A 26,148-nucleotide genomic window follows, 5' to 3' on the forward strand; every position below is an offset into this window, starting at 1 on the left:
TACAGCACAGACTGTCAGTGGCCATATTTTGCACTTCAATGCTACTGTTAAATGCTACTGATTTAGAGAAAGTTTCCATAAATGCAGCTGTGCTGTGCTACATAAGCTATCCAGTGATGTTATACTAGTTTTTTGTCACGAGGAGTTTTGTTTGGCAAAAAAATCAGTAAAAAATTAGTAAGGTCATACTTTATATTATTAAAGATTTGCAAGGAAAACTTTGTGAGAGTGGAAATGTGCACTCAGTAGGAGGGATGAAAGGTACACCTTTGCATGTATTCCATTATCCATGCACCAGTTGAAAGGGATATGAAAGGTCTGAAGGTGCTAGAACATCTTCTCAAATACAGGTTGAGTATTGTTTATCCAAAATGCTTGGGATTTGAAGTGTTTGGGTTTATGGATTTTTCCTTTACTTTGGAATATCTGTATTTGTATTTACATGCTGTACATAACGAGTATCTTGGCAATAGCATTTAAGTCTAAACACAAAAGATGAATATGATATATATATATATATATATATATATATATATATATATATATATTCCTTATACACACAACCTGAAGGTAAGTTTATACAATATTTTTAAATGAAAAAAAAGTTTGGTTACATGGAACCATCAGAAAACAAAGGTGTCATGATTGCAGCTTCCCATGTGGAAAATTTTGAAGTATTTCAGATTTCCGGATAAAGGATGCTCAACCTGTATTACAAACATGAGTTCCGTTCCACGTTTGTACTGTTATTTTTCTTTTCCAAGGCCTTTCCAGACAAGCAAAAATTCCAAGAGGAATTGGGATTTTAAATCCCACTTCCTCTTGGGATAGAGACCTCACAACTGGTCCAGACCCTGGGGTTTTGCAGGAGGGGTGTCCAGATACTCACCCCTGCTGATCTGAGATCCTTCACCTCCCTTCCCCCCATTTCCCCCTGCATGTACCGGGAGAAAACTGGACAAGGCCTGAAGACTCCCTCCCGATTTCTGCCCCCTCCTTTGGAAGAGCCAAAGATGGGCTTTGGAAGGGGAGGGAAGGGGGGCTTCCCCTCCAAGCCCCTGCATCTGATGATGGCTCTGCTAAGTTGAGAGCGAAATGGGAGCCAGGGAGGGAGTCCAGACAGTGGAGAAAGAAGGAAAACACATTTTTCCATGCCTGCAAGGATACACAAGCATGGGAAAATGCATGTTTCTCAGGAAGAAGAGTTTAAACACATGTTTTGCAGCCTTTAACCTGATTTCTTTTGCATTTTAGCTAAACATTGTTTAGCCACTCCCCCTTAACTCATTTTGACCTGGGTTATAATCCATGTGTGGAAGGGCCCACAGTGTATCTACAGTTCATCCAGTCTTCCCTGTTGAAATGGTAGAGGGGGAGAGGATGAGGTTGTTGTGCTTGAAAAGAATCTAGTGCTTCCACTCCCACAATTTGACAATTATTTGGAAGCTATTCTACTTTTCTCTCCATTGTACTAGAACTCAATCTTATTCTGACTTGGTGACTAACATAGGTCATTAGACAATTTTACTCTTATCTCTGATTTGAAACTCTTCCTCCAGTGGAATGTTCTGTTCCTTGTCTTCTGCTCAAATGAACTTCAGGGATATTAAAGTTATGGACATTTTGGGTTAAGGAACATAGCCCTTCAGAAATATGCATAGCCATTTGAGTTTTCATCAATTCATTGTGGCAGAAATAGTGTGAGTCATACATTTAGAAAGTTTTATTTTGATTGGAAGTGGGAAGAAAACCAAAGGAATTCCTGTTATTTTAAAGAACTCAAAGGAAAATGATTGTAGGACCTGCTCCAGAGATTCCTATGTGTCACAGTGGTTGTATTGCTACATAAGACCATCTTCTTGATCCAGTGGATGGTCAACAGCATTAGTATTGACAGCATCCATCACTTTTTCAGAGGAATGGCCAAGATATGGAAAGTAATTTTCCACACCTCCCAAAAGATGATCTGAAAAATCAACCTTGGTAGTTACAATAGTATGTTTATCAGTACAGTGTATGTGGTAGTTGGAATCTTGTTGCTGGATTATGCTGATATAACAAGGGATTACATTGGCATAACTATTTTATGTTGTGTAAGGAAGCTTCTACTACCACATTATGTGCTGGCTTCTTTATGCTGTCCTAAGCAATGGCTGCTAAGCTTTGCTCAGGCACAACTCTGTCCCTGATCCAAATGCACTGATTCTTTGTTGGGGTGTGCACATAAGGGAGTTATGTCACGTTGCTACCTGGATAGCTATATCTGCCCTCTTTACTGATCTGCCTTCACTTTCTTCCTTTTGGACTTCTGCAGAAATATTCAGAAAGAAATTGGAGTTTTATCCATGAATCAGATGTGGAGCTGTTTCCCCAAATTACCTCATTTGTGTGTGCATGAGATGAGATACTATTACATGGAATCCTTGTTTCACCTGTAGGTTGCTTTTGTTAGATCTCGTCATTTTGTATATGAATGTATGTGTAGAAATCAAAGAAAAAAGTCAATTGGTATAAAAATATTGGCAGTCTTTGTAATGTAGCATAAGGAAATCACCCGAAGAATCCATGAGTATGACTTAGTTATTTTAAAAAGCTGATTTACACGAGACAGACATGAAATGTGGAGAGTGTACTTTCAGAGACAAGTCACACTATGGCTTGGTCTTGCATGCATCTTTGATTGCTCTTCAATGCAACCTCTTTGAACCTGCTAGTGGTTCTGACCACAGTATCAAAACAGTATATACTATTGTACAAAATAACCCCACTTTATGTTCTTTTTCTATGGCATAGTGGAATATTGTCATTATATTTTGTCTGATAGAAATCAAGTCATTAGATGCTAAAACAAAATAATTTTCACAGAAGCTGGATAGGAGGCCTCCTATTGGCTTGTCAAAACAAAATAGTAGTTAAATTTATTCTCCAAAAGAAATTTAATGGGAAATAAATTGCATCATTTATTTGGGGGGTTAATAAGGACATCAGAGAATTGGTCACAGATTCGCATTTGGTTTGTACTAGTTCTATACAATTGCCTGAAGTGTAATATTTTTTCCAGTTCCTGAATCGTGTATATCCAACCCTTCCTTATGGGGTGCAAACAATACAGCATAAATTGTGTGGTTGTCTATCATATTATTTGGTGATTATAAAGATGCTATTTCATTTGGCTTCATTGGCACAATTTGGACAGAACAATGGGTGCTTGACTGAAAAAACCTGATCTTTCCCTTAAGTTGCTACTGAGATCTGAGATTGTTGGAATGTCTCTAGTTGCTGCTGGTGCTATGATCCATATGAAATTACCAGAATAAGTGGCAGTTTTGCAACATGCCTTTGAGATTTTGCCCTTTTCTAATGTTAAGATTTTTTTTTGTTTAAATAGAAATAAGAAATCAAATGTCAAGAAGTCAGAATTAATATAATCTACAGAAATTCACTTGAATCAGGGTGTGTTTTCAAGTATTTATTTTGTAGCAGAAATTAATTCAAAGGTTCTTGAAACTATTGTTGTTCAACTTCTGTTGATTAATTATTTGCTGAAATATACAATCCTTCCTTGTAATTTTCACATTTTGCTATATTATCCTGGATTTGCTAGAATGAATGACCATGCTTTATTTATTTGTAGGTAAATAATGTAAAGCAACTATTTCAAAGACGACAATATAATATGTGTTTATGAATGTGAGTGCATACAAAAGTCCTATTAAAAACTATTACTGTTATGTTTTAAGACAATGGAATCAGCACTTAGAGCACTGATGCCAGGCACACAAAATAAGAACAAAAATGCTGTTTTAATTTTGTCTGGATGTGTAATCATATGACTTGCACCATTAATACTACAATTCACTTCAAGATTGTAATCTGCATAAAGATTGTGGCCCTGGTCCAGAAGATAATGAAGCTTATTATATTCTGTAGAACACTATGGCATATAGTAGTCATTGTTCATTAAGTTTTCTTGGTTGATGTTGATATGATCTAGGTATAGGTTCTATGGGAATAATGTTGATCAAGTACTGATTCTGACTGGTTTCCTGCACACAAATGAAATAGCCACATACTGACACATGCACATAAGAACAGCTGCTCATACACTGGTATTGTGTATATGCATGTGAAGATATGCAAGAGACAGAGTGAGAGCAATACCTAAATGAAAGTTGTCCCGGGAGTACGAAAAAGATAATGCCCATGCTGAAACCACTGTTACCTTGGTTTGTGCAGGTTTTATTACATTATCTAAGCAATCAATATGAGGAAACTGAGTACATCACTACAGTTTCTAATTCACCATTATGTAACTAATTTGTTCAATAGCTCATATACAATTCACTGTATAACCAGGAAACCCTTAAAGGTGGTAAACCTGTTTTTGCTTAGAAGCATTTATAATCCAATTAATTGCTTTCAATGCTGAGATTGAACTATGGCAGTAATAGTCCCATGACCTGATCCTCTGATGTGCCTTCTGAGAATGAGTTAGGAGATGTAAATACATAACAGAGACTTTACACTTGAACTAAGACATGACTCCATTCCCTATTATGGAGAAGCCAAAAACCTCACTCTGTCAGTAGCTATCCTTTACTTTTTTGTGTTATAGCCATCCTGCATAAAAGTAGTTGTATGGCTTTATGGGAGAGAAGCAAGAGTGGAGAGGAAGGCAGAGCACCCCCCTCACGCCCCACATTGCATGGCAACCTTTGGGATAGAAGTTCAACCCAAACCTCCATTGTTCATTTCTTGATCTAAGGCAGGAGTGGGAATTGAATGGCTCCCTAGATATGTATTGATTGTGTATTCCTGCATGCCAAGGGGTTGGAGTGGATGTCCCTTGAGGTCTCTTCCAACTCTGTGATTCTATGTTGTTGAACTGCAACACCCAGCAGCCAGACCAAGATTATAATTCAGAAACATCTGGAGGGCCATATGAATCCAACAGCTGGTCTAAGGGCTGTGATCAGAGGCCAAATGGCATTTGGGCAGAATGCAATGGCTTCATTGGATCCCATTACATTTAAGCATAAGAGAACATGCCAGTGTTTCCACTGCTCTGGCTAAAACAGATGAACACGCCAGAGCTGTAATATGGATGTACTTCAGTAGGGGCTATACATTTATTTAGATATAGAAAATGTATAGTTATGAATGATTACTAAATGATAGTATTTTGGTTCCTTGACAAGCCAAAGGACAATTTGCCCATTTAAATACTGGAATCCATGGTGCCCAGGATGTCAGGCTAAGGCTGTTATCTGGGAGGCACTGTCTCAGCAAGGTATTATTAAAAGTTGACAAGGTCAATGAATTTAGGCTGCTCTTCCTGACAATATCAAAACAAATAGAAACAGGCAAAACGCAATATTGACATCATGGCATTTGGCATTACTATTGGAAGGGTTCATCAATGCAACCAGACATTTCTATGACACACTGTTTAAAAAAGCAACCCCAGACCTTGTCACATCAGAAGCAAAATGCATAAATAAGCTAAATATCACACACAACAAACAAGAGTCTGAGGACAGGTACCACTGTGCAGCTGCCAGAAAACTGTACAGAAATCCACACTAAAAAAGTAGCACTTTCTCACAGAAATATAAGCTTTTTTTTCTTTTTCTTTTGAAGTGTACAGGCCATATTAATTTCTGATATAACAGCACTGTGTTTGCCCTGACAGACAAAAATGATCATGACCCTTGGTGTCTGCAGAATTTAAGAAACATCTGGCAATTACTCCCTTGAATTTAATGAGAATATCAGGAGGCTTGTTACAAAATCATTTTCGCCCTCTCCATGCTTCTCAGACACATTCATCATGTTTTGCCCTTATGTGGATAACAAACATGAGAAAGCGTTTGCTATGGCACCTTCATTTTCCCATACCAAAGAGCCACATGGTGCAGTAGGATGCTGCTACGGCAACATAGAGGAGGCGGCTTAAGTATTAATTTTAATCATGCTCCTCTGACTTATAAGTGTAATGATCACATGTCATTTTAACCAGAAGTGATAGTAACTATAGGCACAACTGCCTTAGGATGTTTTTTCTTGTAAAATAGAGCAAATAAATATTAATAATTTAAACTAAAGCAAAGACAGCTTATTACTTTTGATGGTTAGCGCCTCTGACAGCTTCAGTGCTTCCAAATAAGGAATCATTTAGAGTAAATGAAGAAAAAGCATTTTCAGCAAATCCAGTGGAATGCTATTTAGGAAGCAGAAGCAGCTTGCATAGCATTAGCACAAACTTGATCAAAGCAAAATCCAAGACTTGCAAGCTGGCAAAATGACTGCAAAAAATAAAAATACAGAAGCAGTTTTGGAAAGCATTTCTTCCTGACATGTTTTGAAAAACCACTCTTACTAGAAGTTTGTGTGCCTGTGCATGTGCCTATATAGACACAGGCACTGAGAGGTTTCAAGCTTTCTCAAACAATTTACAAAATTAAGACTATATTGATTATATTTGAGCAAAACTGATACTGGTCAATGACAGCAAATGTCAAATGAGATCTTGTTCTACAGTTTTTTTTTACCTAACTGGGCTCTGCTGGAGATATGTTGTGGCAAGCTCTGTCAGAGGAAGTGACAAATAAGTAAGAGGGAATTATTTCCAACTTGAAGCCACACTGGAAGATGCTATGGGATTTAATTTTTTATAACAAGTCCCAGATGGAGAGACAAAATAATCACCTGCTTTTGGCATTAAAGAAAGAAAACACAGTAATAACTTACAACGAATGGTGCAATTAAAAAAACCAATTAATTGAAAACTTCCAACATTGATAAAAGAAGAGGAGCCTAGTAATGTTGCTCAGATGTGCTGACTCCCTGCAGCGTTCTGCATTTCATTAAAAATGATGCACTATGTGAGCAGATTAAACTATGGAAGTTTGACTAAATAGAATGCGCCACCATGCCAGTAAGAGAGAACAATACTTACACTTACTCAGAACAGTAGCTAGTTGAGGGGGAAGGCTGTCTCGCAAGGTAAACACAGTGTACAAAATTAAATCAAGTTAGATAGAGAATGTTCCCCATTCTGCAGTTTGTTGGGCCCAGGAGCTCCAATACACATGTGTGTACAAAGCAGGTTTCACATGTGCAAGGAGCTCTTGCGTCGGAAAGTGCTTCCCAGTTCACTTCAATGAATGCATGCTAACCTCCATTGTGCTTGTGGAGTTTTGCCCTGCAGTAAAGTGAAAGGGGAGCCCCATTGTGAGGGAGATTTGTGTGCATATTGGAATGCCCATACAGCCTTAGGCTGAGCTCCGTGTGTTATGCCTGATGCTTCAGTTACCATTGAAGAGTTACGAAATGACTTGTGATATTGTGCAAAACATGAGTCCTTAGAGCTATCGGAACTACCATATATAGCCAATTTCATCATCCTTATCATCGTCTTCGTCTTCATCATCATCATTAGTTGCTCTTACATGGATCTTTTGTTTCCCTTCTTTGTCCTTCTTTGTTGTTTCATGTTCCTCTTCCAGATCATCCAACAATATTACTGACCCACCACTGCCAAAATCCCCTGAGGTTTCTTGCTCTTCTTCTGCAACATGAAAGAATTCAAAGTTATAGGGGATTTTTTTTTGTAATTTTCTGTCAAGACATATCAAACTCTCTTTACTTAGGCATACTAGTTAAAGCCTATTTCTTAAAAAAAACAATACAAAAATTTTACGAATGAAAAGCATGACAACAGGTGTTCAAAATAACATACAGTCATCTGCTGCACCCACAAAACCATGCGTTTTCAGGAGGAAGCAATAGTGGATGACAGAACCTTACATCTCTAAATGGTGGGTTCAAATCCATTCCAGGTCAATGGTGACTGAAAGACACCACCATCTGAGGAGTGTTCGAAGATATCTGAAATGAGTTGGCGGTCTCAGTAAATTGCAAACCTCATAAAAACCCTATCACAAACAACACTAACTGTGAATTTCTGCTTTTGCCCTGTTAGTAGGTAAGAAAATATTGAACATAATTTTAGAGATGGCAGATTGTAGTCCTGTGTAATGAGAAAAATAGGATACACAAGGAAACGATAAATTGGCCAGTTCTTAATTAAATTAATATACATGGGTTGATTTGTTCATTTTTTATTTGCTTATGATTGTTGGTCACAATAATAGCTCTGTATATCCATACTGGACACCCAACCCCCACCCCCCAAAGATGCAATTGTTGGCAACTTATGTATATAGTCTGTACTAAAATAAAGTTATGGAAAGTGATCACTTCATTTTGATACAATTGCATCTTTCTGTCTATAGATTTAAAGGTATATCTCACTTGATCCTGAACACTACTTCTTTAGGAGATATTTTACGCAAGAAGCAGAAATAATATGGAAAGTAGCAGGGACAGGTTTCTACACCAAAGAAGAGTAATTCAACATGTTTCAGAAAACCTTTGACTCAAAACTAATAATACAGTACATTGATTTTCAGATGCAAAATAAAATAATTAACTCTGCTGCATAAGTAAACAAATTTTGGAAGCAATTGTGGAGGTAGCTGCTTGTTTAACTTGCCCATTGTAGGCAGAACACACAACTTTAGTCAGATTGGCAGAATCCTGCTGTTTTCTAGCATTGATTATTGCGTTGCTCAATGCAGATATGCTACTGCTCCCCAGCCCTGAAAGCCTGTGCTTCTTTGTCTATCTTTTATCGTCCTCTCAATGTGAGTTTTTGAGGGGTGGGGGACCCTATCAACTATATAATGGATGGGAAGGAAAAGAGGTTGGCTAGATGGATGTTAAAATATCCTTTGCAAAAAGGAATATCAACCAGAGGGTTTGTTAACCCAGACAAGTCTATACTAATTAGAGTTTTCAAATTTGATACAAATCTGGTCTTGATAGAGTGGAATATTTGAGAGCGTATTAGAGCCTCACCGATGAGACCAGTAAAGGCAATGGGTTCCCATGAAAGCCAGAGTACAACTGTTGATTTCATCTTGCATTGAGTACCTAGTGGTGGGCCCTTGGCACTATCTCTTCAGACTGTGGGTAAAATCTTGCAGGCATAACCTGAACCCAACATATAACTGAACATGTGTCCCTGTGATATACTTCGGAATCACCTGCCAATCATCTATACAGAGGGTCTGTTGGTATACTATGCCCATGCAATTTACACAGAGGCATTTTACTCGGGTTGCATTCTGCTGCAGGGAAGAAACATTTCTGTTGACATTGTCTGGAAAACATGGTTGCTGGCTCCAAGCATCTTCTTTAGACATCCTTGGGATCAAAAGCTCTCTGAGGACAATGGCTTCCAAAACTGCATGTGTGATGGGGCTGATAATTTTGCAAGCTACTGTCCCCATGGTTCATTTTAAGTTAATGAATATCTGCCCTGAAAGGCTGACATGGAAAAAAAACCCAAACAGGCTGCTTAGGGCCAGCAACTTTCTTGTCCAGGTAAAACCAAAGAAAAATCTGCCTTCTTTTCTTTGCAGTGATTTTTTTTTATTCCCACCACAGATTTGCCACTACACCAAATTATACCAGTGTAGCTATGCAACAATCTTCGTATACTGTCTCAATATGGAAAGTATTAATAAAAGGAACTTTGAATGCTTTTACTTTCCCCACTCTTGTAATTTTGGAAGGTGAAATTTAAACACACATGCATTATCCAAAATGATCTTCAGGCTTGAAGCCTGAAGAAGAAGTTCCAATCTGAAACTTTTAATTTGTAAGAGTTGGATGCCTTTTAATAATGTTCTAGCTATCAAAAATATTATAGGACTTCACTGATTGCTGATCCTCTCTTTTGCTAACATGTTTTATTAAAAACTAATTTTCACTAATAAAGAGCTGAACTGTATAAGAAAATATTGAAATAGCCACGCATAGTTCTTTTGTGTGTGCAATTGTATTTGTGTAATTACAAGTGTGTGTGTGTATGTATGTATCCTTGGTGGGGCAATATCAGAAAAAGTTCTTCAGATTAAGCCTCTATTATAAAACTAGTTTATAAAACATGACACAGGTAAGTTGTAGGGTTCCTTGATGGTGTACTTTGTATTGTATGGGAAGCAATAAAATTCACTTAAAATTCACATTTTAAATATATTAGCCTTCCTCAACAGCATATTTTATTTAAATACAAACTACTATAGTTTCTAAGCTGACAGAAAAAACAACAAATCAAACATTTTCATATGGTCATGCATGCTCATATTGACTTGCTTGTTCAGAAAGAAAAGTTTCTTTTGTGAGCCCATATACACTGTAAATACAAAGACTTGAACATACTTACTTACCATTACAGCTAAGATGTTTCTCCTTATGGCATATTGCGCTCTCATAGTCAAGTTTTGCAGCAGTGGGCAAGGGATCATACTATATTAAGCCCTATTTGGTCTATAAAGGAAGTGTGCCATTACTCACCACAGCTAACAGTCCCTTGCTTCCTTGAGCCGGCTATCTCATTGCCGTACTTATCAACACACCAACACTGGCCAGTACTTCCATGGCACTGAGTCGCTTTGTAATAGCCTTCCTCATTGCATCGTGGAATGAATGTACCTGGAGGTAGCACAATCAGGCCCGTGTCAGTAAGAGATAAGCATGCAATTGTAGACTATTGTAGACTAAATTAGAGAAAAGGTTGGCCTGAGACTGGCCATGATCTTCAAGGAAGTCAACTTCAGCTATGTTGCAAGAACATGCTATAAACACATGACACAGACACATCAATCTCATCTTAAGTCAACAGCTTTGTGATGTTGTTTTTTGTGTAGGATGCTTCCAAACATACAGTATTGAGAAAGATTGCATCACCCTGTTTAGGATGTGTGGGTCTTTAAGTAGCCTCTCGACAAGAGAACCCTATTAATTTCATAGGGTTTTCTTATGTAAGGAGTACTTGGAGGTGGTTTCCCCAGTTCTCTCCTCTGAAATAGAACCTACAGCATTTGGTATTCATTAGTAGTCTCCCATCCAAGTATTAACTGGGCCAAACTCTGCTCAGCTTCCAAGATCAGAGGAGATTTGGGACTTTTGAGGTATTTAGAACACTACCTTAAGCTACCCAACATATTTAATATTAAATCCAACCCTTTTAATATTTTTCTTGAAGCCACTGATAACTGTAGTTGTGTAACCAGCATTCAATTTCCTAGCTGTCTCCACAACAGTGCCATGGGGAAACCTGTGACATTGCAGATACAAGTGTGAGATCTGTAGAGCTCTGGTGAATGCTAGATACACCCTATGATGCTGTTTTATTTTCCATGCCCAATGGCACAAGTGAATGCAGTCCAGTCTTTTCTGCCTTGTAACAAAATCTTTCCATGCACACACAACACATCCTACTGTGGAAAGCCAATGAGAAAGCAATTAATTGCTGCCATGTTTCCCTTTTAATTTACAGATTTCAGCGCTGACAATAAGAGGATAAATTACCCCTGGAAGGTACTTCCCATCTGCTTCTAAGAAGTTCGGTGTATTAAATATGCATAGTTGCTGGACGTATTCACATGTGGGGAGGCCAAGCCAAAGTGGAAGAAAAGTTAGAAATTAATTCTAGGCATGCCTTCATTTTATAATAAACACAGTGATTCCAGCTGTTTTATGTAACATTGTGGTCCTTCACCCAAAAAGTCTTTTCTCTTGTAAGAATGCTTGCTTATTTCTGTCACTAACTTCAGCGGATACCATGTAAATACCGCACCTGAGTGCATATATGCAATACAAATCGCTTCTTTCTGGAGATGAGAGTTAGATGAAACCCTTGTAGATGCCTGTATAGCAATCTCCATTGTCTGCCGTTCGCTTCAATTCCAAGCACAGAAAAGCAGGTTTTTATAGTGTCCAATGATATCTGAGAAAATATCTAGCACCTTTGTCAGTGAGATGCCACTTGATTTATTGCTCATAATAAAAAAAGAGTCTCCTTTCACCAGTTCCATACATAAGAGCATCTCTGCAGAGTGTGCATATATGTTAAAAGGACTATTTCTACTCCATTTCCCATGGAGGGGAAAATGAAGGGAAATGCATTGTTTAAATGCCATGCTATTACTTATATAAAAGACACAGGAATGGGAAATCGCTCATATATTTAATACATTATAAATCAGTGCATTCTCTATCCAGCCACTGTCAATATTAGAGAGGGTGTCCAGCTTTTAAATGTTACCACTGTAGTTTATAAATATGTGAACATTAATCTTCCTGTATCTAACTGGCTATAAGAAGTGATGGAAAAAATCATAGCTTTTTAACTTTACCTTTTAAAAGCAATAGGCCCAGAAAACCATCATTCTGAATAGAAAGTGAATATCTGTAATTACAAAATGCTATCTAGGCTATTAGAACCTCCTTTTAAAAAATGAACCTGCCCCTAAATGCTTACTCCTCTGAATTCACCACCTTATTCATTGGAGGTGGTGGTGAGTCAGGCAGATATTTCAAATGCTCTTAAGACAGGAGCAACTGGTTTCATATAATTTTGAGGAGAAGCTTTAACACGGTGGCAGATCTTTTTCTCTCCCCCCCCCACCCGTTTTACTAGCTATTTTATTTTAAAAATCCATCTCATGAAAATGGGCAATTCACATATAAATACAGAAGCCTTCCACCTGATCTTCCTAGCATATCTTTCACACAATGCTATCAAGATACTTTTTGCTACCAACTCTTAAATTGTTCTTTCCCTTTCAGAGGAGCACCTCATCCACCATTCAGCAAGTGACACAGATGGTTCTGGTCCAGCTTACCTGTCTGAATGTATCTCCTCCTATGAACCATCTTGGAGATTAAGATCGTCTGGAGAGGCCCTGCTCTCGGTCCCACCTCCTTCACAGGTGTGATTGGTGGGAACGAGAGACAGGGCCTTTTCAGTGGTGGCCCTTTGGCTGTGGAACTCCCTCCCCAGTGATATTAGATGAGCCCCTTCTCTCCTGACCTTCAGAAAGAGAGTGAAAACATGGCTTTGGGATCAAGCATTTGGCAAAAAACACAGTGTAATAGATGGACTTGGATTTGTGTAATGATTATCGGAATGGTCTGGCTATGATTGCAGAAAACGTGGTTTTATAGTTGTAATTGCAAAGTTTTGTATGTTTTAATACTTTTAATCTTGTTTACATTTTTAATTGAATTGTTTATTTAATGGTATATTGTTTTTTAAAGCATTGAATTATTGCCTGTGCTCCACTCTGAATGGTAGTGTTGATTTAAGGAATGCTTTTCAGATGCATACGGCCTTATATTTCATAATAACTTCAGGTGTCAGAATGAGACCTTCCACCAATTCTGTAGTAAAATCATTGAAAGGATTTTTGTGATTTTGAAATAATAAAACTCACTGTATAAAATTGGGAAGATGGGTATCATTTTAAAAAGAGAGATCTACATAGTTAATTAATTAGATATTTTATTTAGCAAGAAAACATAGTAATGAGAGAAGTTAGAGGATAAGATTACATATAAAAATGTAATAACTGCTGTTTTGTGATGTTATTTTGAAGTACTATACTAATTAAGACATATATTGTTATATAGCTGATGTAAGAGAATGTAGCAGATAAGTGTTAATATGTTCTATAATAAAAATATTATACAACATATTATATATTATATTATACAGAAATTGGAGCCACAGTGGTGCAATGGGTTAAACCCTCGTGCCAGCTGAACTGCTGACCTGGGGGTTGGCTGTTTGAATCCGCGAGATGGGGTGAGCTCCCATTTATCAGCCCCAGCTTCCCATGTGGGAACATGAGAGAAACCTCCCACAGGGTGGTAACCTATCTGGGTGTTCCCTGGGCAACGTTTTTGTAGATGATCGATTCTCACACACCAGAACTGACCTACAGTATGTTCTCAAGTTGCTTCTGACATGAAATAAATAAATAAATAGAAATGAAATACCGAATGAAACAATATGACTTTGTTGACCTGCTTTGGGAAAGTTTGAGGGATTATTGGATGAAATTATTCATATTAGAAGAATAGCAGGGTTAAAACAAGTAGAAATTCATTTAATGCAGAGGAAGTATTACATCTGAGCACCTACTACCATTAGCTGGAAAGTTGGAAATAATTTGTTTCTTATTTTTGTTTGAGGTATGTATATCTTAGTTTATGTTTAAATATTATTTTAGTTTGTAATTTGTAGCTGTTTGGTGTAGTTTTACATTGTATGTTGTTTTATTAAAAATGATTTGTGTTAATATTTTTATAGAGATGAAAAATGATTGACAGCTCCAGTAGAGAAGGTTCACATCATCAAACCACTCTTTCCATTTAACTTTGTTAAAAATATAATGATTTTCTTGTCCACTTGTGTTTTTTTTTTTAAAAAAAAAACTTATGTGGGAATGTCACTGTTGGCACTTTAGAGCAATGAAATTATATCTAAATTATTTTCCTCTACATATTATTTTACTTTAACTACAAAGTATTATTAGTGGAAGAGAAATGCACTCAGACATTACCTCACAGTGTCCTGCGCTATTAGTATTAAAAACCTGCAGTTTAACAGATGGAGTCTTCAATTTCCAAATGGCACTATGTGATCTACATATTAATAATGCTTTAATATGCCTATCATTACAACACAATGAAAAGTGCAGGGCTTCAGGGACTGGGGGCAGATTTGATAAAGCAGGTTTTTATATATCAGTGTTGTACAGAGATAAAATAAAATATATTCAAACTATATGGGTAAAGTGTATGGAACTAATTTGAAATTGAACTGATTTGAAATTCCAGTGGAAGGGCAATCTTGCTTTCATGTAATGCTATTTAGTGTGCCAAATCATGGAATATATTTCGTACAGACTGTTCTCTTTTATTTATATGATTCCATGAAGAAGGTAACACATAACTGGATGGTGGTGGGGATGGCATTCTCATTATTGTCCTGTTGAGAAGCGGTTACAGCATGTAATGTTATAGTACTATAGTAACAGAAGTTTTAATTAGTGGCTGAGATGAGTGAGTGGCAAATAACTGAGCTTACCCATCAGGCTTTTCCCTTTGCCCAGCTTCTGAATTCTGTTCATCTCATTCTGGCAAGGGAGACCTAAAACATAATATAGGAAAGTTAGTTTCCAGATGGTAAGGGACAGATTCTCTAATGATTAGCTTCAGAATTGACAGGCAATGTAGTCTATAGCTCACCTGGGAACAAATGAACCACATATGCTTGTACTGTACTGCAGAACAAATGTATGCCATTAGCTTTACTAATTAAAAAAATTCACAACATGTTATGCTTAAAAATAGTGTTTAGGGGCCATTTTGGTTGTTAAACAGTTTTCCCTTCCCTTCATCAGCCTCCTATAAAGCCAGGATGCTAATTTACTGCTTGCTAATAGACAGATTTCCACATTATCAGCAATAACATAAGCAATAAGCTAATAGCAATTGAAATTAGGGTCTCACTGCAAGCTAGGGCTGTGGTCTAGATTTCTCAGGGAACATATGGAGCATTTCAATGCTCATATGATACCATTATCACCATCATCACCTGTTACCCGGTTCTCCTTGTGATTTGAGGTGGGGTAAAACATAGTTAAAACAACAGATACAACAATATTAAAAGGCATATGCCAAAATATACACAAGACAGAATAAATGCATTTTGCAGTCACTGAGTAGGAGGCCATCAACACAATCAGATGAGGGAAGGAACCTGCTATACTTGAGATATTTTGGACTGTGGTTTCATAATCTCTGGTCCTTGGGCATGCTAGGAGGAACTTCAAGGGAATTGTAGCCCAAAGCATTTAGAAGTCACCAGGAAGTATGTGTATAGCATGGTAGTACTACTAGAAATGCAGACAGTCCAGCATCAACTGACCCACTAGCTATAGCCTTTCCTAGCTTTTCCTACAACAGTTCATATACTTTCAGGATTAGACTGTTGTAATATATGCTAGTGGAGCTGACCTTGGTGGTGACTGAGAAGCTACAATTACCACAAAGCACAGCAGCAAGATTGCTGACTGACATATCATATGGACACCACATAACAGTCTTGAACAAATTGCACTGACTCCTAATTGTAATCCTAATCTGAATTCAGGGTGATAGTGATGACATTCAGAATGAATAGCTTGGAATCTTGAGACCGCTATACTTGAAGGTCCTCCTTTCCCTTTATATACTTTCCACAACGATTGAGGTTTGCTGGAGGGATCTTCTAATGTCTCTCACTAGTGGGGGCATTATACCACAGGGCCTTCTCTGCTATGCCATCTTGTGTGTTGAATGCTCTCTACTTGGAGGGTAGATGTCTTCTAATTTCATTCCAATACCAAATTAAAGTATTTTTAATTTAATTTTCTGGCTTAGGATAGCTGATCCTCACACATGAGAGTCAGCTTTATGGATTCTTGTACCAAAATATATTTTCTCTCCCAGATAGATTTTTTGAACCAATAAATGATAGTTTTGGTTTTTACCAGATCATCCTGTGTATTTCTATCTTGTTTCCTACCACAAGTTCATACTTCATTGGCTATGCTGCATTCTGCTTAATACCAAATAAATCTGACATTAATCACCAGGACAAACATTTTGTCTCACTGTATTTTGGGGTGTCAGCAGTTTTGCATTTATGGACAATTAGAGTCATTAATGCCATACACAGGATGCTAAAAGTAATAATAGCAGAACTTAGCAACATTTCTCTTTTTTACTACAGTTCCCAGAAACCTCCATCCAGAATAGCAGGTATCACTGATTTTCTAGTATGAGATCCAGGGCCTTACCTCCAGGTTTCTGAAAGCAGTAACACCATTCATTGTTTGAAAGCTTTCCATCTTTGAAAGAATCGCAGGAGTTGAAGAGTGGTTTAATGCATGGCTCATACTTATCAAGATAAATGGCATTGATCTCAGAGTGATCAAGAAGAAGGTCATAGTTCATATCCAGTTTGTTGAACATCCAGCCCAACGAGTCCTTACAGATTGGTAATATGCTAGTGTCGAATCCTGTAAAGGCAGGAGCAAACAACACCGACTGAAGCAAAAATACACAGACATCTTTAGGAAACAAGAATATCCACTAATTGACTGTGTTCACAAGCCTTTTAAAAGGTTGGGTTAGAATTGATTTCAGATTAAACTTTCTTTCTTGGAAATGGAACAAAATCCCAATTCAGAGAAAAGTGTAAATGGACCAAATGGCCTGAAGAGACAGTAGAGCGAATCAAATCAAAGAGAGGGATAACAACCTGAGTCACGGCCATTCATAGGTGTTCTACAAATGTCTGTGGCAAAGTAAGGCAGTTCACAGTTCACTGAAGTCAGTTTTCATTCAGAATTCAATCTTGTCTTCTGTTTGTTGGGATGTGGAAGATATCAATTTTTTCTTTCTTTAGTCTGCTTTTTGGCCAAAGATTTATACTCAAGGTAATTCAAAGCAAATATTAAACTAAAATGTCAAATGCTATGGTGAGAGGAGAGTAACTTGGCCTTACTCCAGGCAGGAGAAACAACTACCTCGCTGCTGCTCATCATGCTCCTATTTGGAGTAGAATAACATATTGAAAGCCCTGTAACACATGTGAGCCTGTATCTACAATGCTTAGAATGGGAAAACAAAAGCCACTATGAAAGATGCTGGAACACTTTTCTTACTTAATAATATCCTTTCACATTCTTGAAATATTCCATTTCTATAGTACATCCCCCAAACAAAAAAGCCTGCATTTTTCAAGTTAACAAACTGTTACACTCTCACTTTGATGGATAAGATATATTTGTGCTTGTGTTATGTAAAGGCAGAGCCTTAAAAAAAACAAAAAACCTTAGCTGTATGATTTCCAGTAGCGATTTATGACAAAATTGGCCCATGTTTCTGGTGGAAACTTACACCTTCAGATTCACTGAAGTGGCAGGGAATTGATGTTTCCTTAATCAACTAGTATTTCTTCTTTTGAGTCTTGAGGGGGGGAAATCCACAAGCCTTATTCTAGGTTACAAATCTTCCTCCTTATACTGCCAATTCCTCAAAAATTGACTTCGCTTGACAATGGCAACTGAAGGTAGCAGGTCACTGCCTATTATGACTAATCAAGGGAGCAACCTGACCTTCCTTTTGTAAAGCTGTTATTTCCTGATAATGTATAAAAAGAAGAAGAAAATCCCAATTCCACCTGGAGGCTTTGTGCTGTGCCCCTCTGCATTGTGTACCCAGCTGCCTTTTTTGGCTTCCTCTGTAACCAGAGGTGAGAATGGAAATACATAACATTCAGGTTGAATTGCCCTGAAAGCTTAGAATGGCACTGCAGTCTATCTGCTATTTTAACTGTTAATTTGAAGTGCAGAAAGGCATCACTGCAAATGCGGCTCTTTGGCAGTAACTCCAGCTGAGCCTTGTCTGAAAAACACTGAAAAAATGGGGAAAGAGAGGAAGATAATATGAAACGTAGTTTTCTACATTACTTTTAACAGATAACACAACTGACTACAAGGAAAAGAGGAGGAAGCCTGGGTTCCAGGAACAGGAGCCTAAACTTTCTAGTACTTTCCTTCTTTCTTGTGCTTATTGTATAGCTTTATGTATGACCTTTCTAGACTGCTTTTTCATCACACAAATTCAAAATTGAAGAAAAGAGGAAGGTATCACAAATATCATACAATATAGTGGTGAATATCCTGTGGTGGTGTTGCTTGTTTATGATAACCTTGGTGAAGTAAAGATTTGACTCACCTACCAAAGAAGTCATTGCTTGAATTAGGGTGTGAGAGAAGAAAGTGCAACTTCATACCTTTATGTATGACCTTTCTAGACAGCTTTTTCATCACACAAATTCAAAACTGCATATGTTCTCATGCATTATGCTCTGAATACCACTTAGTAGGAATACAATGACCGTTCCCGAGGGGATTTTGTGGGTCAGCATGAGAACCAAGAAATTGGATCCGTTTTAACAGTTGAACTTTCAAGTAATAAATTCTGTTTGAATCAACTCTACTATATCACTAAGTAATCATCATCACTGCCCATCAATCACTAGTTCATACAAACTGGAGGAGACCTTTCCCCAGAGGTATAATAAAAAAGGTTTGGTGTCATTCATGGGAACTTTGTGGATTTTGTTACAATCATGACTGGGGCAAATGGGGACAATAAAAAGTGACCACAGTACCTTTGCACTTGATGTCTGCTGCTCGGACATAATACTTCAGATTCAATGCAATTCTCACATTTTATTGAATATTATCAAATGATGGTCAGTATGTGTGAATCATATCTTAATATGGGTTACTGATCATGATAAATAATTGGCAGCTCCTATATTTATTAGTCCTTTCATTCAAATGATCATAAAAGGAATGTGGTCACATAGATTATAGAGCCTCTCTATGGAATGGAAACAACACCTTCCCATGGTAACATCAGCCATTCTCATGTAGACTTAAAGAACAACCCACTGCAAGTGGGTTAACCCTCTGGTGTGCCAACCTTGTTGAAACATTAAACAGTGATAATATACACACGCACACACAAACACATGCCTAGGTAATACACAGTAAGGGAAGAGGAGATTTTTGTTGAATTCCAGCCGCAAAGAAGCAGATGGTGAAAACAGAAGAACGGCCTGCCTCCACCAGTGTTTAACATCTATACAAATGATCAGCCACTGCCAGAAGAGACAGAGAGTTTCATCTATGCTGACGATCGCACCTTCACCACCCAAGCAGGGAGCTTTGAAATGGTTGAACAGAAGCTCTCTAAAGCTCTAAGTGCCCTTACTACCTATTACAAGGAAAACCATCTGATTCCTAATCCATCTAAAACACAGACATGTACTTTCCATCTTAAGAATAAGCATCTCAAGCTCTGAGGATTACCTGGGAAGGAATCCCACAGGAGCACTGCAGCCCACCCAAATACCTGGGAGTTACCCTGAACCATGCTCTGACCTACAAGAAGCACTGCCTGAATATCAAGCAAAAAGTGGGTGCTAGAAACAATATCATGTGAAAGCTGACTGGCACAATCAGACATAATGAAGGCATCCACCTTTGCTACTCTGCTGCTGAGTACGCATGCCCAGTGTGAAACGCATCTAACCATGATGAAACAAGTGGATGTGGGTCTTAATGAGACATGCCGCATTATCACAGGATGTTTTTGCCCTACACCACCAGAGAAATTATACTGTTTAGCCAGCATTGCACCACCTGACATCCACTGGGAAGTAGCAGCCAATAATGAAAGGACCAAGGCAGTGACATCTTCGGCCCATCCTCTGTTCTCATATCAGCCAGCACGCCAAAGCTTTAAATCAAGAAATAGTTTTCTAAGATCTACAGAGATACTCTCAGGAACGCCTCAGCAAGCGAGAGTCCAAAAGTGGCAGGCAAAAAATCCAGAACCTCAAGCCATGGCTAATACTAAATGAGCGACTCCCCCCTGGGCAAACAGAAGACTTGGAAGGCATTGAACAGACTGCGCTCTGGCATCATGAGATGCAGAGCCAACCTTAAGAAATGGGGCCACAAAGTGGAGTCCACGACATGCGAGTGTGGAGAAGAGCAAACCACAGACCACCTATTACAATGCATTGTGCATTGTGCATTGAGCCTGCCACATGCACAATGCAGGACCTTCTTGCAGCAACACCAGAGGCACTTCAAGTGGCCAGTGACTAGTCAAAGGACATTTAATATAATGCCAAGTTTTTAAACTTTGTGGTTTTTTTAAAAAAATACATTACAACTGTACCCTTGGTTTGCTTCTGATATGATAAGTAAATAAAATCAATTAAGGGAAGAGGAGGGCAAACTAACTAGTTCTCCTTCCTCCCACCCAGCAGAACCAGGATTTTACGAAAGAGAACACAATTCTTTAGCTGGATTCTGGACAGCGACCAGAGTTTCAGTGAAAGAAAGAATGATTTCAGGTAACCTTAGTCCTCTGCTATTTTAGCAATAAATGTGCAAGGCAAAACCTAGTCATGGATGTCAACAGCAGATCTGTCAGACCAGGAGGAAGGAAGTTTCTCCTAGAAATCAGAGCTCCAAGATCGAAGCAGATTCCATGTTCTTCCTCAGCCTGAAAACAGCTTTGAATTATTGGATCTTGTATATGGTGTGAGATATTAAATGCTCCCCCATATTGAGCTTACACATTTTATACTCTTACATTGTCTCAATATGTTGCATCATTTTGTTGATGGGCAGGAAAAGGACAAAAGAGTAAACAATTGACTAAGGCTCAGCTGGTTATAGTTGGAGAAATAATCATTACATTTGGCCTAACAAAAGAGAAAAGTAGTAAACTGATTACACTGCTCTAAGTGACCTCTCCTCTAAATGCAATTTCCTTGTTCATAAAAGCAGGACGTCACATTGGTGGACTTCTGACAGTGCTGGGGATAGTCATAATGAAGCTGTAGTCCTCATTTCCTTCCAATATGAGTGCAAAGGATTTGGCTAGACAGCCCCCATTCAGTCACTGGTTATTGGCTAACCCCTCCTCTACCCTGTGCCAAATAGAATTGTAGCTCCCTAGCAACGATGGAATATGTATGTTGAAAGAGATGTTTCTGAAGCGACAGCTCCCCCTGTGGCCGGAATTGAGTATACTCACATGAAGCCGGAAAGCTGGAATGTTAAATTACCTCTGTATCTGTCTATATATGTTGTATGTCTATGGCATTGAATGTTTGCCATGTATATGTGCATTGTGATCCACCCTGAGTCTCCTGTGTGGTGAGAAGGGTAGAATATAAATACTGTAAATAAATAAATAAATAAATAAGGCATAAATACACCATTATAGTTACTGAAGAGGATGCCAACTGCTATGTTACCATCAGTATTGACATACATCAACTGACTGTCTTTTTTTTATTTGAGGTTGAAAAAAGATCAATTCAGACTGAATGCAATTGGTACTTCTAGATAAGCTTTGCTACTTTGTTAATACTGTTGCTAATATCCTACAATGTGCTTGTGCAGTACACAAGCTGCCCTGAGTCCCTCCAGGGAGATGGAGGCGGGGTGTACAAATAAAGTTTTATTTATTTATTTATTTATTATTGTTGTGGTTTGAGCTGCACCTCTTGTGCTGAATACCAGGGATTCCTTTGGGCCGCAACAGAGTAGCTCTAGAGAGCATTAATCCAGATTGATTGGGTAAGTCTCGACATGCTCATGGACACAATAACTGCATTATTAAATGTTCATCCTGACCTTTTACCAAAAAGAATTTAAGGCATTCAAATGGCATCTAGTATTATGCACCTTAAAGACAAAACACAGACATCAGAAAATATTCTTTGTATTCCTCAAAGAATTACCTGTGCAACATTCTTAGCATAACCTCTATTGTGCATAATTACACCGGCCGTTTGTCTTTGTCTTAAGCCTTCTCTTGTGAAGAGTTGCCTTTGATTTGCAAACATGTAAAGACTAATAGAAAATAGCAAACGGGATATTACTATTGAAAAAGTTAATGCAAGAAAGGTCTTTTCAGCATGCTAGGGTGATGAACTATGGCAATATGTTTTTGTTTCCACTTAAAATTGCCTGTAGATAAAAGTTGTTTTAAAATAAATGACCATTTGGTAGGTCTGTGTCAGTTGTCAAGGCCAAAAATGCAAAGGCACGAGAACCCTTTCTTGTTCTTTCTGAAGAAATTGAACTTTCTGTAAGAAATGCATTCTATTCAAGGCACATATTTGTCCAAAAAACTGACATTCAGGAAAGAGCAGAACATTTGTCACATTTTGTGGACATCTCCACAGCAGTGGCAGCCGATGCCTATCGAGGCTGGTGGGATGGAGGTCAGGATAGCTACTGATGATGGAGCCAGCTATAATCCCAATGCAGGGATTATTATTATTATTATTATTATTATTATTATTATTATCCTTTATTTATACCCCGCTAACATCTCCCGAAGGACTCGGTGCGGCTTACAGAGGCCGAGGCCAAATACAAGAGCACAACAACAGCATAACAAATACAACAATAAATAAACTCATAAATAAAGCAATAAACATTAACTGATAACAATAGACATTAAACAATAACACCACGATGCAATTAAAAACTATGGCAGGGCCAAATGTAATAATTAAAAAAATTAAAAAACTGCTGGACAGGTGAAATGGGAGCGTTTGGCAATAGGTGCGGTATGCAGACAATCTTAAATCTCTGGTAATGTGGGACACAGTGCTTGGAGTTTCCTATTCTGGGAGGGCACACTGGAACAACCACGTCTTCAAGCTTTTCCTAAAGACTGTCAGCATTGGAGCTTGTCTGATGTCCTTGGGGAGAGAGTTCCAGAGTCGAGGGACCACCACAGAGAAGGCCCTGTTCCTTGTCCCCACCAATTGTGCTTGCAGCGCAGGTGGGATCGTGAGCAGGGTCTCTCCAGATGATCGAAGAGATCGTGTGGGTTTGTATACAGAGATGCGGTCACGCAGGTAGGCGGGTCCCAAACCATTTAGGGCTTTATAGGTAAGCACCTGTACCTTGAATTGGGACCGGAAAATGAACAGCAGCCAATGAAGCTCCTTAAACAGGAGGGTTGACATCTCTCTGTAAGGTGCACCAGTTAACGACCTGGTAGTAGAGTTGTGTGTCATCTGCATAGAGATGGCACCCAACTCCAAAACTCTGGATGACCTCTCCCAGCGGTTTCATGTAGATGTTAAAGAGCATGGGAGACAGAATGGAGCCTTGCAGGACCCCACAGGTCAAAGGCCAGGGATTACAGTTGGTGCAGCCCATTTCTCAGAGTAAAGCATTTGCAAAACCTGATTTCACAACAAGGGAAGTGCTGGTGACAAAGGCAAACACCATACAACTAGCTATACTTTAAAATCACAGAAGAGGGAGCATTTACTATAGCAAGATAACCTACAGTCAGGTTTTCTCCCAAAGTTATTTCAGAAAAGCCAAGAGACTCTCAAGGTCTCTCACTCATCACTACATTAGAATGAGAAAAACACCCCACATGTTACTGTGGGGTTTTTTTTGCAACTAAAACAAACAATATTAATCTACTTGCTTCTGAAAGCTTCACTAGCAATAGCTTTTCATGACCCAGTGAGAAGGAGAAACATGGGTACCTCTTTCACACTGCTAAAATGCACCACTACACAAATACAATAACATAAGAAAACACTGCACTATACAGTAAGACTATCATAATGATTCAACCCATAGCTGTAGTTTCACTATTTGTGCCTGGGGAAAATGGTATCCCTGGGATTTTGGTAGACCCTTCAAGTGATTCCATGATATGCCATAGAGTCATCCTGGAGGATGTTGAAAATTTCCAGAGAGGATACCTTTCTGAAATCTTCCAACACAACTCTGTCGTATGCTGAAACTGGAAAGTTGTGCTATTTAATGGCGTTTAGTTTTATCCATGTTTATCAGGCAATCATGGGTTGGCCAGAATCCTATCCCCTATAGACACAGAGGTCTTACTGTACATATCATACCACAGGAAAAGTATCACTGGGAGAGTTTGCTAAGCTCTGAAAGACTGCTTGTAAAAGTGTAACATTGTGGATGTATCATGAAAGTATTTCCTCTCAAGTAAGACTTGTGACGTCCTCCATGAAACTTGCCTTCTGTCTCCAAGTTTCTAGTATTTCGGTAACTGGAAACATCAATTAGGCATTGAAAAAATACAATCAGCAAACAAAGAAAATAAGTAAGCATAGTCATCAAAGGAAAGCAAACACAGAAAATATTTTTAAAAAAAATTGTGGTGGGGATTGGACTGGATGGACTTTGTGGGCTGGACTGGATGACCCATGGTTCTCTAGAATTCTGTAAGATTTCAAGTTGTATCTGACCTTTTGCAATGATAGAAATTTGGGGACTAGAGGAAAATTTAATTGAGAGAAAAATCCTTATTTTGCCCCACTCAAGGCACAGCCCTGCTTGCCTGACAGAGTTTAACAAGAGTGTCTAACTTATTCTATTAGACAAAGAGAACAAACAAATCAAGGGGGAAAATACAGCAGCAAGTAAGGAAACATAACCATTATCTTGCAGTTTTCTCTCCATGCTTTTAGTCCTGATCACAAAGAAACCAAAGCAAGAAACCAAAGCACAGCTGTCATCCTATTGCTCAGCTTTGTACCTTGCCCTGTGTAGTTGAATTCTTTACAGAGAAGGGGGATATTTAATGAGAGGGGAGGAAAAGAGCAGAAAAAGCAATTACTAGAAATAATAAGATAAGATAAAATAAAATAAAATAGGAAATAATTTTATCTATTGATCTGAGAACCGCAACCCTATATACATCTTATTGGGATATGCCCTCCTTCTCCTTGGCCAACATAGTGGCATTCAAACGTAAAAAGATTACATTTTTCATTTATTTTTCTTTAGGAAAGCTCTTGTTCCATACTGTCCTATTTCATTCAAAGTCTGTTGGCAAAAGTAAGTCAGAGCCCACACTGTGCTGAAGCCTGGTTCACAGTCTTCTGTTCCTCCACGTACCTGCAACTGCTCCCAAGATACAAGGTCAAAGCACACTTTATTTTGAATGTATAACTAGGTGATGCTTCTTCCTCTTCCTTTTAATTCAAGAGTAAATCAAATGAAGGGAGACAGACCACATAATTGTATGGTTTGAATTTTGGACTACAACTCTGGAGGGCCAGGGTTTGAACACTTGCTTAGCCATCAAAGCCTAATGGTGAGTCTGGGGAAGTCACACAGAAAAGCAAAGAAATCTGGCCAAGAAAACACCATGATAGGCTCACTTAAGGGTTACCATAAGTCAGAAAGCACTTATAGGCACATGACAATAACAAGTCATAATCCATCTAGTTGGAGATAAACAAGTTATTACTCATATACTCATTGATCCACTCCTTTGGGCTTCACACAAATCTACCACTTGCCAAAATGTATGATCCTGTGCTTTTCTTTTCCATTTCTGGCCAAATAACTTAACCATTGGCTTGTCCCATCAAGTATGAGGACTGCCCAATGGCTGCTTGTGGTCTTTTGGTATCCAGTTCATTAGTCACCACATCCATTGGTTGTATTTTGTTCGTGCCAAATGCCCTGCTCATAATCTTTTTGCCTACTATCTTTGACACAGTTCTTTGTTGCTAACTATCTCTTATTGTCACACCACACATCCTTCTTTCCATTGCTCTTT

The 26,148-nt window shown here is 38.4% G+C and overlaps 1 protein-coding gene across 2 annotated transcripts in view; it reads right to left on the minus strand.

The window, feature by feature from the left end:
• Nucleotides 1-3,156: 3,156 nt before the first annotated feature.
• SPOCK1 (SPARC (osteonectin), cwcv and kazal like domains proteoglycan 1) overlaps nt 3,157-26,148 on the minus strand; it is a 618,789-nt gene continuing 595,797 nt past the window's right edge. The window contains exons 8-12 of one of the 2 annotated variants that reach the window (XM_067463684.1): nt 16,764-16,985; nt 15,008-15,070; nt 10,426-10,563; nt 7,810-7,890; nt 7,482-7,570 (exon numbers count right to left, since the gene is read on the minus strand). In XM_067463684.1, the coding sequence (XP_067319785.1) occupies nt 7,814-7,890; nt 10,426-10,563; nt 15,008-15,070; nt 16,764-16,985 (500 nt within the window). In that variant the 3' untranslated portion in view covers nt 7,482-7,570; nt 7,810-7,813. Of the gene's footprint in view, nt 7,571-7,809; nt 7,891-10,425; nt 10,564-15,007; nt 15,071-16,763; nt 16,986-26,148 lie in introns of both variants that reach the window. The other variant, XM_060759863.2, reaches the window with a different exon arrangement.

The sequence above is a fragment of the Anolis sagrei genome, chromosome 2 (assembly GCF_037176765.1).
Source record: "Anolis sagrei isolate rAnoSag1 chromosome 2, rAnoSag1.mat, whole genome shotgun sequence".
Taxonomy (NCBI): Eukaryota; Metazoa; Chordata; class Lepidosauria; order Squamata; family Dactyloidae; genus Anolis; species Anolis sagrei.